Raw genomic sequence first — 14,855 nt, 5'->3', positions numbered from 1 at the left:
GATAGCTTTTTACTAATGTTAGCTTTTTACTTCTGGAGATGGCATTTCCGCAAACATTTTTTACCACAGAGATAATTTCAGCTTTAATCCGAAATGGAATATAAAAGTCCGAATACACGAGGGAACCCGGGCGTTGCTTACTTCCAAGTCGGCCTAAAAAAGTACGCCATCTATGCACCACTCTATGGACGTTGTCACTTCAATTTAGCATGAGGAACGGTTGGTTGTCACGGCGCATTCTGGAGGCCATGCTCATAACCATGTCATTGTTGGTGGGATATTTGCGTTTACATTTTTTTTTTAATGCTAAATATAATTTTGTTTTCACTGAATCAACTGATTAGTTCACCAGAAAGCAGGACAATTGTAAATTGTTACACTAAATGTGCACTACATACTGTTCTTTATACCTTTTTATACTCTTCTTATTTTATTAAATAGTTACTTTTTTCACATTTGTTTTTAACATTTTCTCTTCTTTCGACAGGTGGAGGCATTTACATGTAGCTTTTTTTTGTTATTCTTGTCTATTTATGACTCATATCTATGCTTTACTTTGGTGAATGTACTCCAATAAAAAACCTTGCTGCATGATGACAGCTTTGGGATAAACCATTATAACTTACAGGTGCAGGGGGCGCTGTCAGTGGGCACTCGATGATGTGGATGATCCCATTTACAGCAGGAATGTCCCACCCCACCAGCAGCTGCTTGTTCACCAGCTTAAAGCTCTAAGGGGAAATCATTAGAAAGCCAAAGACACAAATCAATAAACAAATGGTGATAAAATATCTCTGAAAACAATATCTTAAAGCTCAATCCAAAACTAACCTGAACCAAAGAAACTGGCTTCACAATATATTATTTTATATATTGCAAATCCAATTTATTTTGGAAAAAAAACATTGCAAAGAAGCACAACACAACTTCAAATGGGGGAAAAAAGTACTTTAATGTTTAGAGGGATAATATTAAACTCTAAATACGCTCAACCTGTCATGTATCATAAATTAATTTTATTAGCTTCTTATCTAACATATTAGAATATTTTTGTTTTTGTGAAGCTCTATTGTCTTATCATCATATTGTGTTGTATGTGTGTTTCTCACCTCATTTTTTCCATAGGTAATATTCAGATTGAACCCAAGTCTGGATACAATGACTTCTTGGTGCTTAAGATCCTTAAATGGTCGTCTGCTGTGATTGGCTGAGATGTGATACTCAAGATCTCTACCAGACAGAGTCTACACACAGAGAAACACACGCACGCACACACACATTTAAAAAACCTCTGCAGTCCATGTCCTCTGTTTGAATCATTTACCGAAAACATTTTCATCAGATAATCATATCATATAAAATGAAACAGTGACAAAACACAATAAAAAATTGTTTTTTAAATAACTGTGCTCTCTACGCTCCAATGTTAACGGAGTGATCAATAGTCAACTAAATAATACTAAATATTGTAATAAAAATATTGTAAATATAATATGGCTACACTTCATTTTAATTGCTCTTAGATATAACAACTTTATTACCTATTACTACTGTAACTATTTCCTAAAAGTTAACAAATAAATTTGTTTAATTTTTTATCTTTTTTATTTCAGTTAAAGGTAGGGTAGGTAAGAATGGAGAAACCAGCTTGAGTAAGCTAGAATTTGAAAGTACACAACTGAAAAAAATCTACCCCTTCCTTCAGACTTCCTTACAGAGCCCCTCCTCCAACACACACGAACGCGCACATGACCAATGAGGGCACGAGATAAGTTTGTGCACGAGATGGAAGGCTGACAGGCAGGTAGGCCATCCAGTTACTTTAGCTTCCACAGATGAAATATTTGTATATATTTATTGTCAAAGCATTTAATTTATTCATTGCTATCGGGATATTAAGAGCATTCCATGGATTATAACAAAAAGTGTTTCTGAAGTGAATTACCTACCCTACCTTTAAGTATGTTTCTATCCTGCTTTTGTAAATGTCTAATTCTTCATTATTAAATGTTGATATACAGTTAGATATAAATATAAAATACACCTGCCTTCTTTGAGCATTATATAAACTCCAAATCATTAAAACAAGTTAACTTAAAAGGGTACCTGATGTTGGTATTTGAAATGCATTTAGTTATAGTTATTATTATTGAAGGGTACATCACCTGGTTTGGAGCAAAGCCGGCATTATGAGGAACAAACAGCGTGACCTCAGACTTCCTGTGAGACATAAAGTCAACGAGCTGTTTGCCCTCCGTAGACGAGCCGCTATAGTCCAACAACAACTACACAAAGGGAGGAGAAAGAAAGAGAGGAATGTGAAGTTATTTGTTGTTAAAACTTTAAATCCACCCAATCATTTTTTGAAAAAAAATGCAAAAAGTGTAATAATCACATAAACAAGTCAAAAGGTATTTATGCATTAAGATGATAATGTGATTTTGCTCATCAGAACCCCTCTCGACCAGCAAGGACCACAGAGATTATAGTTTGTATTTTGATGTGTTGATCTGTTCCTGTCGGATTTGGGAGTCAAAATATTGATCCTAGGCAAGCACATTTTTTGGGATTTTGGTATGTTCCATTTCCAATTGCGGTCGTTAAAGTCACTGTGTATGATTTAAAAAATGCCACTTTCGATTCCAACAATGGAAGTGTAGAAGTTGTGAGAAAATAGAGACGAATCACTCCTATTTCTTAACACATTAACACAGCTCGAAACTAGAGAGACAACCAGTGCATTATTTCTGCATTCAAACGATACGGGATTTTCTCTTTGGTAAGGTGAGGTTGGGCACAGAGCCTTGGGATGAAAACAGCTAGTTGTTTTCGTTTCTATGGTTACTTCCCCTGCTAGCTTTTGCCACTACAGCTTTCATCTGATTCGTTGCCATTCGAAAGGTCAGCTGTTAAAGTTGAAATAATTTGAACTTCGAGAGTAGCGATCTGCAAAAAAGTCGAGCAGTGCGCGACACCGAGAGTAGCACTTAAACCTGGGCGGTAACACTGTTCATAGAAACAGAACGGCAACGTCAGTTTTACCGAGTATCATGTAAGTGCAGCTGTTTGTGCGCAGATAAAACAAAACATACAAAGTAACACAAGATAAAGCCTGTGTTTAACCACAGATAATGGTGAATGATATTCATAGAGGCCGCTACAGTAGCATCATTAAAAGACACCTGCATGAATATGATTGGATTCTTTTAGTCAGCTTAAAAGCTGTAAACAGCTGGCGCATGAGTCCTTGATGGTGAAATTTGAATGAGGTTGTCGATCATGCAAGCACAACACTATGCTTGAAACAATGATGTTTAAATAAAGCACATTCACATTTACCTTGTAAAAGATAGAGAAGTTGCTGTAGGATGCAAGGACGCTGGTCAGGACGCCATTACAGAAGTCTCCGTTTCCAATGTAATCGGCAGGACACACACACGAAACATCTGCCAACACACACACACACAAGTTTATTTCAGCAAAGGAACCCTTACATTTGAAATTAATGCAATTGGTGCTGAAACTGTTTCAACTTATCCATTTGTTAAGGCACAGAGACTTATATAAGCAAACATTCTGAAACAAAAACATTTTGTGGTTCCAAATTCTCAAATGTGAGAATTTACACATTTTGGCACTTTTGTTTCATAATTTCATTCTGATTACCTTTTTTCCTATTTTATGAAATGATTGACATTATTCTTATGTACCTGACAAAATCAGATATGTTGGATTTATAATTATATTACAATAAAGTCAATAAATCAAATCTAATATATATTTTGTTATATTTTCAAATGTTAAAATGATAAAATGCCACCAACAACCCTTAAAGACGAAAGAGTATGACCAGTAGTATAAAGAGATAAGTGACAGAATGAGTAATGAAAATATTCGTCCCGAATTATAAATGTGTGTCTGAGTCATCACCAGAATAGACAAGGGGTTTTGTGATGCTGCAGCAGACTAAACAAAAGCAAACGAAAGCAACATATGCCGTTTAGGAGCTGAAATCTGGGGTGATTAAAAAACATCTTCCTCTGTCCGAACACAGACTGTGCTGCCGCAGTACCTTTGAGCCTGAAGCAGTAGGCATCGTACATGCTGCTCTGGTCCACAGGTTCTTTATAAATAACCAGGCCCACGTGGTTGTCTCCACACTTGACCGAGGGGAAGCGTATCGGGTATCCCACCTTCCCCCCCTCCATCCAGCCGGCCACGCACAGATGCATCCCTAGCTGTCAGAGAAGAAGAACGACAACTGCGGGATAAATGGTGCATCACAAGTACCAGCATGCACTGCTGAAAAGTATACTTCAGTATTATCAGTATAAAGCAACGTCTACAACTACAAAATTCAGAGACATTTTGACTGTGTGACTGAAACTTGGGTGCGCATTCCGATGCTAACATTACCCCCGCTGAGTAAGTACTAATAGCATAAGTTGTATTATTAATGGCGTTGCCATTTATGTGAAGAATACGTTTTGTGTAACCACGTTGGTTTTCAAATCAATTAGTAAGCAACTCAAATGTTTAGCCTTGAATATTGAAGTCGCAAAGGGCCAACAGGTCATGGTGGTGGGCTGTTAAAGACCCCCCTCAGCAGTCAAGAGGCGCTTTCACACCGGAGTACTTTTCCCAGTATAGTTCCGATAGTTCTTGAAATGTTGCGTTCACACCAAAACAAATCGGAACTAGAACTTAGTTCATGAGAACCTTTTCACCCCCTTTTTAGTCCCTGCTAGAGAGCAGGTACTTTCATGGGAGAAAAAGGTTCCCATTTCTGATTGGCTGGGCGGATTGCAAACCACGCCCCGTAAAACTCGGAAAAGTGTTGTGAAGCCGCCATTGTATTTGCTGGCATTAGCATTATTAGCATTAGCCCAGCGCACCAACGGAGAGAGACTAACTTATGGCAACACAAAAAAAAACATGGGAGCGATTTACTCAGAAGGTCCCCAACTCCGGGGACTTCCGGCCGGGGACTTCGGGTGGCAGTATACGCCGTGAAGTTGTTTGCGGCCTGCCAGTAAACCCAAAGCAGAAGAAGAAGTGACGTCAGCGGCTTCATTTGCCTAATCCTCCCTCAGGGACTTATTCCGGTGTGAACGCGATCTGCTCTTTAGTTCATCAGAACTAAAGAGTTCTGATGAACTAAGTACTGGGAACTAAGTACGGCAAAGTACTTGGTGTGAAAGCGCCTCTTAGTTGGCAAATCTTTTATCTCATCTTGACTACAAGGAAATAGTGCTACTTGGCGATTTTAACTGGGACTGGTTAACTACAGTGTCAGAGGATTTTAAAAACCTTTGTATTTCATTAAATGTTACACAGATTGTAGACAGTCCTACTCACCCTAATATTAAGTCCCCTAGTAAATCTTCCTTAATTGATCTCATTTTAACTAATGTTCCCCATAAATACTCATCTGTGGGAGTATTTGTAAATGATGTGAGTGACCACTGTGTTGTAGCAACAATTAGGGACACAAAAGTCCAAAAGGTTAAACCTCGCATTATCATCAAGAGAGACATAAAACATTTTGTGGAGCATGGTTTTGTACATGACCTGTTTGGTTTTGATTGAGGAAAAACCGATTTGTTTGATGATGTTGAAACTGCATGGTCTTATTTTTATCTTGGTTTTATGGAAATGATAGATAGACATGCACCCCTGCGTACATTTAGAGTGAAGGGACGAGATAATCCTTGGTTTTCTGCTGAACTGTCTCTTACATGAGAGAAACAAGGCCTGGGCAAAGACTAGGCAATCAGGCTCAGAGGTAGACTGGCTTCATTTTAAGCAGCTAAGAAATAGCTTCACATCACAAATCAAAAGTGCACTAAGTCAAAGTATCATATGTCAGTTACCACAAAAAACCTGAATAATCCTAGAACATTTTGGAAAGCCATTAAATCTATATCCACGGGTGAAATCTGTAATGAGCTCCTTGCCTTACCACAGCATCTGGCACTATATCGGACAGGGTTACTATGTTAAATTGTTTTAATGAGCATTTTGTGTCCTGTGGCTCTCTGTTTGATTCTGTTTCTAACTCTGCTTCTGTGAACACCACAGTCAGTGACTCTGAACAATGTGGTTTGGAAAACCCCTTCAGTTTTTCTCTTTTTACTATTGATGTTGTTCATGAAGCCTTAACCAAGTTAGATCCTAAGAAACCGGCTGGTCCAGACAACGTCAGGGTTTCCCACACATAGACTATACTGGGACGGCCGCCCAAGTATATTTCGCGACCCATTTAGGTTTATTTTTTCTTCATAATTTTTTTTTTTTTCATTCGTCCGTGACCACGATGCCATCTGCGATCGATTAACTTGTGGACAATGATCCCTCGCTCTACGCCTCCTGTACCCAGTCCCGTACTGGCCATCGGGAGGACTGGGGGGTTTCCCGATGGCCTGGCCTGTTAAGTGGCCTGCCTCACACAGGGTGACTGGCTGTCTACATGATGAGGTAAAGGACTCTGAGTGTTTAGATAGTTAACTTAGTCTAAGTTCTCAGTGGGTCTCAAACGGTTTGGTCACCATTTATGTAAACACATATTTCCATTTGAGGGTGTCAGTGTTTTTTCATATTGGATATATTATTGGTTATGGCCCTGATTTTATGATTATTGAAATGTATACAGTTCTGTTTCATATAGGTGTTCCCATATATCTTGTCTCTTTATTTACCCCTCAAAGTGCACCAGATTGATGCATTTAACTCCAACATTTAAAAAAAAATCTTACCGGGGGAGCATGCCCCCAGACCCCCGCTAGAGGATTTGAGGTCCACCCCCACTTAAAATCACATGGATAGGTTCCTAAATACATTTACCATTTTTAAAAAAAATAGTAACCCATGACCATATGTTTATTTGTGGGTAGTAGATTTAAACTATAGGGCTATCACTATGGGCCCTGCCTGTACCTGTTCGCTCTGCCATCGTGTGAAGGGTCTGCTAACAAGCGACCAACAGAAAGGTTCATGTTAATGTTGTTGCACGTCACCTCAACCCCCCCCCCCCCCCCCCCACTACCACCACCCCCCCAAGTATATTTCAAATCTGTGGGAAACACTGAACGTAGAACCTTTCTTTTTAAAGATAGCTGCAGATTTTATTGCACCACCTCTTACTTCTCTTTTTAACCTCTCCCTCAGCACGAACACAATTCCAAAAATATAGAAGTCAGCGTATGTCCTGCCTTTACTAAAAAGAGGGGAGGCCACTTTATCAAATAATAATAGGCCCATCTCTAAATTATCAGTTCTAGCTAAGGTTCTTGAACGCCTAGTGAGTGAACAGGTAAAGGAGTTTTTATGTAAAAAGGACATCCTGTCTAAACATCAGTCAGGCTTCAGAAAGCAACATAGCACCATCAGTGCGACAATGAAAGTGGTGAATGATATTGCGGGTATCTTAGACAATAAGCAGAGTTGTGCAGCTCTGTTTATTGATCTTTCCAAAGCGTTCGATACCGTCGATCATCATATCTTGAAGCAGAGGCTGGCCAGTATTAGCATATCCAGCAATGCAGTGGGGTGGTTTGTGAACTACCTCTCTGAAAGGTCCCAATGTGTTCATTTTGATGGGCTCACTTCTGAGTGGTTAAATATTACAAATGGTGTACCACAAGGTTCTGTTTTAGGTCCACTATTCTCCATCTATATCAACAGCTTAGGTCAAAATGTGGATGGAGCAACTTTACATTTTTATGCGGACGAAACCGTGATGTATTGTGTAGGTCCCTCCATTAAGGAGGCTGTTGTTAAAGGTTAAAATACGATTATTTGCACACTCCTACAATATTGTGCTGCATTATTGCTTCTAATTAAAAAACTGTAATCTGCTAAATATCCTACCCAGAGTATTTAGGATACCAGATGAACACCTGATGACTGTGTTTGTTATATGTGTCCGTTTGATTAAATGAGCATATAGTGCGGCATTTCTCTACATTATCATCAGCAAAGTATGTATGAAGAGTGAAAATTGTGGCCAGCCAAACAATAGTTGTGAGTTGGGAGTAAGGGAGAGGATGCTGGCGCTGCTTGTTCGCTGCTTCTCCGACTGTAAACTAGCTCAAACTGCTGTTTTTTTTACCTAAATCTGTTTTCTATCTATGTCAGTCTGTCTTTGAGTTTTGACGCTGATTTTGTATTAGCCTACCAGTCTGCCAGTTTGTATTAAGAAAGCAATTGTATATCCAATACCTCCACTGCTGCAGTTAGCATGGGCGTAGGAAGCATCCTCAATGTGGGTGGGACAATTTGACAGGGGGTGTGGGCAGGTGGTGGACCTCACCTCCTCTAGGGGGGTCCGGGGGCAATTGAAGTTAAATGCATCAATCTGCTGCACTTTCAGAGCAAAATTAGGGACTAAATCTATGGATACAACAATATGGGTATCTCAACAATACCCATATGAAACAGAACTGTAAACAGATTTACTTTTTCTTTATGCATATTTTACAAATCACTCCCCTTTTAACCTGTATTTTTGTGTTACTGTCCTATAGTATGAGTTGTAATGATTTCATACCTGTTATTCTCTTGTTTTGTATAACTATAATGATCATATAAAAGTGTGCCTTGGAAATACTTGTTTACATAAATGATTACCAAACCGTTTGAGACCCACTACTTATACTAAAGTGAACTATCTACACCCTCAGAGAGTCCTTTACCTCACTGAGCTGTAGTTATCAGACTTTCAGTCTGACAGGAGAGGACTATCCTTCCACTTCTCAGAGAGTCCTTTACCTCACTGAGCTGTAGTTATCAGCCTCTCAGTCTGACAGGAGAGGACTCTCCCTCTTTAATAACAGCGCCTTATATCCGGGTGCTAGTGGAGCACGCTCGTGAACTGTTAGCGCCGGAGCCTCGCAGCGGGGCTCATGTGTACGGCTCTGAGAATCTGCCTTGGTACAAAGTAGCAGTGAAAACATGGTACTTGCCCTGCTGTCTTGCTGTCCTGGTGCAACATGCCCTCGCCGGGACTGCTGCCTATCGGTGTGCTGCTAGCCACCTAGCTAGCTCAGTCACCAACAACCTGCTAGCCTTCGGTGCTCAACTGGCCACGGCATCAAAAACGGAATATACTACCACCACGGACCCTTCAGGATATTCGGATGACAATAAGTCCATGGTCCTGTCCAACGCCCACGCTATATCCACAGAGGTTCCGGACGCACCGGGACTGCAGGACGCACCGGCGCGTATCAACTGCGTCATCAGAGTGATGCCGCTTATACCACTAATAGACATCACTTCTTCCTCAAAAAACACACACTCCCCTCCCAACTGCTGAAGCCTGTCAAACTTGCCTCCCTAAACATACAGTCTCTCACAAACAAATCACTTGTTTTAAATTTGTTGGAGATAATAACATTGACTTTTTATGTCTTAGTGAAACTTGGCATCACAATAGTGACTATCTCTCCTTAAATGAGGCTACACCTCCAGGATATAAATACTTTGAGAAAGCACACAACTCTGGGTGTGGTGGGGGGCTGGCGCTTATTTATCGGGAAACTTTTGGCATGGCTGAAATCCAGGTTCCTGATCTGCCATCATTTGAGTGTCTAGCTGTTAAATGCCTAGCTCCAGAACCCCTACTAATCGTCTCTATCTATAGACCACCAAAGGCAAATAAAACCTTCATCTCAGACTTCTCAAGCCTACTCACAACTATATGCCCTACTTTCACCAGGCTGGTTATCCTAGGGATTCATGTTGATGACCCTAAGTGCTCACTGGCCACAGACTTCCTCAACCTCCTGGACTGTCTCCCTCTTACCCAACATATACAAGAGCCTACTGATAAACATGGCCACACCCTTGATCTTGCCATCACTGGTGATGTCACAGTTACCAAAACCCACATTCTTGAGCTTGGCATGTCTGACCACCGGATGGTGCTGCTGGATGTCATGTCTCACCCATTGAATCCTGGCAAAAAACGTACCATTACCTTCTGTAAGACCAAGGACATAGACCATATTCAGCTAACGTCTGCCCTCTCCTCTGCCCTATCCAGGCCCCATGCTGCACTCTCACTTGAAGAGCATGTGCACCGGTATAATAACACCCTGCATGAGTGCCTAGACAGGCTGGCACCTGAAATAACCCGAGTGGTGTCTTTCCATCGCTCTGCCCCATGGTACACCATGGCCTAACTGTTCACCTGCTCTCTTTTAGAGATCACCAGAAGGCCTATTCCTCGGCATAGAGAGCAACCAAGTCAGCCTACTACTCCAATTTGATTGAGACAAATCATAACAAACCCAAGCACCTATTCTCCACAATACATCGGTTGCTCAAGCCTAGTGATCCCTCATCAACCACTCCTACAACTGATGACTGCAACCGCTTTATGGAACTTTTTAAAACAAAAATTGAAAACATCAGGCTTAACATCGCTAAAGCCTCCAAAAACTAACCTGTCTTTCCCCAACATCCTGTACTTGCTCCGTCAAATGCACCAACCCTTAACTGCTTCACGGAGGTCACGCAAGCTGAGCTTTAAAAAATCATCTCAGCAATGACCTCATCTAGCTGCGCCCTTGATCCTATCCCCACCTCCCTACTGAAAGCCTGCTCTCCATCCATTATTCCAACTTCCACCATCATAATAAACAAATCCTGTTGAGTGGTGAGGTCCCCCCCTCCCTCAAACTGGAAGCCATCAGACCTGTCCTGAAGAAGCACAACCTGGATCCTGAGGTACTCTCAAACTACCGCCCCATCTCAAACCTGCCTTTTTTAGCTAAAGTTCTGAAAAAAGTTGTTGCCCTTCAGCTTCACGAACATCTCCACACTCATGAGCTCTATGAAACCTTCCAGTCTGGTTTTAGACCAGCTCACAGCACTGAAACAGCTCTGGTCAGGGTTCGAAATGACCTGCTGATGGCGGCTGACTCTGGTTCCACAAGCCTACTCATCTTGCTGGACAAAAGTGCAGCATTTGACACTGTTGACCATCGCATCATGTGTCGGCGACTCCAGGAGGTGGGAATCATTGGCAAGGCTCTGGACTTTTTCCACTCGTACCTCACAGGAAGACAGTAATATGTCCGTCTTGGGAAAAGCACCTCCGACACACACTATGTCACCTCTGGTGTACCCCAAGGGTCAGTCCTTGGGCCACTGCTCTTTTTAATTTACATGTTGCCCCTGGGACAAATACTGAGGAGCCATAACATCAACTTCCACACATATGCCGATGACACACAGATTTATTTCCAAACTGCCCCGGATAAACATCTGGCACTTTCAAAAGTCTCAAGATGCCTGGAACACATACACCACTGGGTGAGCAACAACTTCCTCCAACTAAGGCTGGAGCCACACGAGGATGATAACGGAAACGGACCGAAATCGCTATCAAAAAAGTATTCCGTCCACACGCAATAGGCACCAGAAACGTAAATCTCTCCGGTTTGCCACCAGCAGATGAAAAACACCCACCTCTCCGCCTCTTCCAAGGGACGAGGGGACCGTGCGGCAGAGTTTCAGTTAGATTTTTTTTTCGCCGCTCAACATGTCCGTTAAAGTTGAAATCTTCCGAAAAAAATTAGAAAAGTGCCGGTCAGAGATCTTCTTTGTTATTTATTGAGCTTTAAAACAAATTGATAACAACTCTATATAATAATATAAGAATAAAAAACGGAGCCTCTCTTTTCCTCCCCCTCTTCTGACAGCCCAGCAGCTGATCTCAGAGCAGGAGAGGTGGGAGAGGCGGGGCTATTGCTTCAACGTTATCAGGAAATGATCGTATAGGCGTAAACACAGAGCCGTTTTGTTCGCAGCCTTGGGACCCGTTATCGTTTTATGCGTTTTCATGTCGGCCTTGTGTGGTCTATATGATGGAGAACTGTAGCGGATATTACCGTTATCGTCCTTGTGTGGCTGGGGCCTAAATGGCAGCAAATCAGAGGCCATTCTGATTGGAACACCACATCCAACACAAAAAAACGATATCCCTCATATCAGCATCAATGGCCACTCCATTCCCCTCTCCCCACTTGTAACGAGCCTAGATGTGAAACTGGACTCATCCTTTTCATTCCAAGCACACATTAAGACGGTCTACCAAGCCTCATACTACCACCTGAGGAACATCTCCAAAATCACTCCCTCAACAAACCGGACGCAGAAACACTGGTCCATGCCTTCATCACCTCCCGCATTGACTACTGCAATTCTCTGCTTGCAGGCATTCCAACAAAAAACACTCAGAGACTGCAATATGTACAAAACTGTTCCGCCCGGCTACTCACAAAAACACGCAAATCAGAGCAAATCACCCCCAGCTAGCGGGGAACGTTCTCACAACTTTGGCTAACATTACCTACAGGTTCTAATAAGGTTTTAAAGAAAGGTTTTAATCTGATGTTCAAAGAACCTTTTTAGGATGTTTATTTTTTCAAATAATGTTCCTATAAGGTTTAAAAGACATAACGTTTTAACTGCAACATTCAGAGGATGTTTTGAGGATGTTATTAAGGCGTGAGATGACAGAAAGCTTTTTTATAAAACGTTCCTTTAATGTGATATGTTAATAAAGGTGGAACGTTTTGCCTCCAACATTCTAAGGATGTGTTTTGGACGTTGTTGGGTAACACATTAAAGATGTTCTTTATAAAACGTTCCCTCAATGTTTCATGATAACAAATTAAGAACATTCTCCAAGCAACATTCTGAAAATATTTTCAGGATGTTATTGAGGCCTGAGATGACAGAAAGGGTTTTATAAAATGTTCCTTTAATGTGATATGTTAACAAAGGTGGAACGTTTTGCCTGCAACATTCTAAGGATGTGTTTTGGACGTTGTTGGGTAACACATTAAAGATGTTCTTTATAAAACGTTCCCTCAATGTTACATGATAACCAAAGAAGAACATTTTGAAAGCAACATTTGGATAAAGTTTTCAGGAGGTTATTCTTTTTTTATAAAACGTTCCTGTGATGCGAAATATTAACACGGTCATGGTCAACGTCAGATTTATTTGAAGTGCGCTTTAAAAAACAAACTTGTTGCATTTATTTGAAAAGGATGTTTAAAAAAAATCTGATGTCACCATATTTTCCTTTTTAAAAACAAAACAAGCACGTAATTCATGATATTGCATGTTTGCGTAGGTATGTCTGAGTTCCCAGCTAGACATCGTTGGTTCTAAAAACATTCTGAGAATGTTACCATTCATTGTTCTAGGAATGTTTCATCGAGAAGTTTTATTTTGGTTCCTAGAATGTACTTCTGAAAGGTAGGATAACGTTCTCTAAAAACATTCTTAAAATGTTTGGTGATAACATTGTTCGAACATTATACCCCAAGTGTTTTTGTTGTTTATGCACATATCTCTATTGTCATATGGATCGAATAACACTTAGAAAACCAAAGACAGACATATACAGTAGAAGAACGGACCGACTATCACTGCCCGTCCCTTAAACCCCTGTTAGTGTTTGTATGTGTTTGTTTCTACTGTGTGTCTCTCTCTCCCCCCACCTGCCTGCTGGTCTGCTCTACACGGCTGGGAGCAATCTCCAATCAACCACACCTGCAACATGCTCATCAGTCACACTATGAAAGCCTGCAGCCTGCACTCATTCCCTGCCATATTGTTGCCGTGAACGGATTGTTGCGTGCCGCTCTAGCTTTTTGCCAGCATATTCTTTGACAACTTTGCCTGCTTTTGCCTCACACTCATTTTTGTGTCTCTCCCAGGAGGAATCCAAGGCCTTCCACACTCCCTGGAACAACTGTTTCCCACTGCCGCCATAACCAACCTCCACTCCCAGCTCCCCTTTTCTAATAAACAAATGTTACTTTCACCAACTGATTCCGAGTCATCCTTTTACATGTGTTAATAGACAAATTCCAATAGTTAAGTAAACTATCAAAATCATCCTAATGGCCACAGGAATTTTGAGTTGAACAATTACAGGAATATTATGTCTTTGTTCTAATAATGTAAAAATATTTTAGTAAATTGTTACCACAGAACATTTGCATAATGTTTTAAACATAAACCATGTTATCCTTCTCTAAAATAATAACATTCTGGCAACATAAACAAATCTAACTTGCAGCTGAAAACATTTTAAGAACAGTAGGGCATAATGTTCTAACAACGTTATCACCAAACATTTTAAGAATGTTTTAGAGAACGTTATCCTACCTTTCAGAAGAACGTTCTGAGAACCAAAAGAAAACTTCCCGCTGAAAACATTCCTAGAACAATGAATGTAACATTCTCAGAATGTTTTTAGAACCAAACATTTCTAGCTGGGCCCCCATCCTTCACTCACTCCTCTGGCTCCTCATAATGGTCTTCAACGCCATCAACCACACTGGCCCCACCCACCTACAGGAATTGCTAACCAGAAAACATTCACATACCTCACGCACACTCAGGTCAGCCAGCTCCAATCTCCTGGCTGTTCCACGGACAAAACTGGTCAGCATGGGAGACCGTGCTTTCTCCTCCCTGGGTCCACGTCTGTGGAATCAGCTTCCAGAGAACATACGGACCTCGGCATCACTCTCAGTTTTTAGGAAATGCCTCAAGACCCACCTGTTCCGCACCGCATTTTACTGACTGTCCTTTACTTTATTTATTTATTTTATTTTAAACCTTTGATGCTCTTAACCTTTTATTTTTATTTTTTATATTACCATATTTTATTCAATATGCTCCTTTAGATATCGTTTTATTTTATTTGTTTTATTATTTTCTCCTTATAGCTTTGTGAAGCACCTTGAGATTACGTTGTTTTTAAAGTGTGCTATATAAATCAAATGTATAATTATTATTATTAATAATAGTGATGTCACTCTAAA

The 14,855-nt window shown here is 40.7% G+C and overlaps 1 protein-coding gene across 1 annotated transcript in view; it reads right to left on the bottom strand.

Moving 5' to 3' along the window:
• The window catches only part of stab1 (stabilin 1), a 129,993-nt gene that overhangs the window by 20,669 nt on the left and 94,469 nt on the right, over positions 1–14,855 (bottom strand). The window contains 5 exon segments of the mRNA XM_034202366.1: positions 627–731; positions 1,110–1,244; positions 2,166–2,285; positions 3,340–3,446; positions 4,073–4,238. Coding sequence (XP_034058257.1) covers positions 627–731; positions 1,110–1,244; positions 2,166–2,285; positions 3,340–3,446; positions 4,073–4,238 — 633 coding nt within the window.

This window comes from Gymnodraco acuticeps, unplaced genomic scaffold (genome assembly GCF_902827175.1).
Source record: "Gymnodraco acuticeps unplaced genomic scaffold, fGymAcu1.1, whole genome shotgun sequence".
NCBI classification, from domain to species: domain Eukaryota; kingdom Metazoa; phylum Chordata; class Actinopteri; order Perciformes; family Bathydraconidae; genus Gymnodraco; species Gymnodraco acuticeps.
This window is presented reverse-complemented; position numbering and strand designations above follow the sequence as displayed.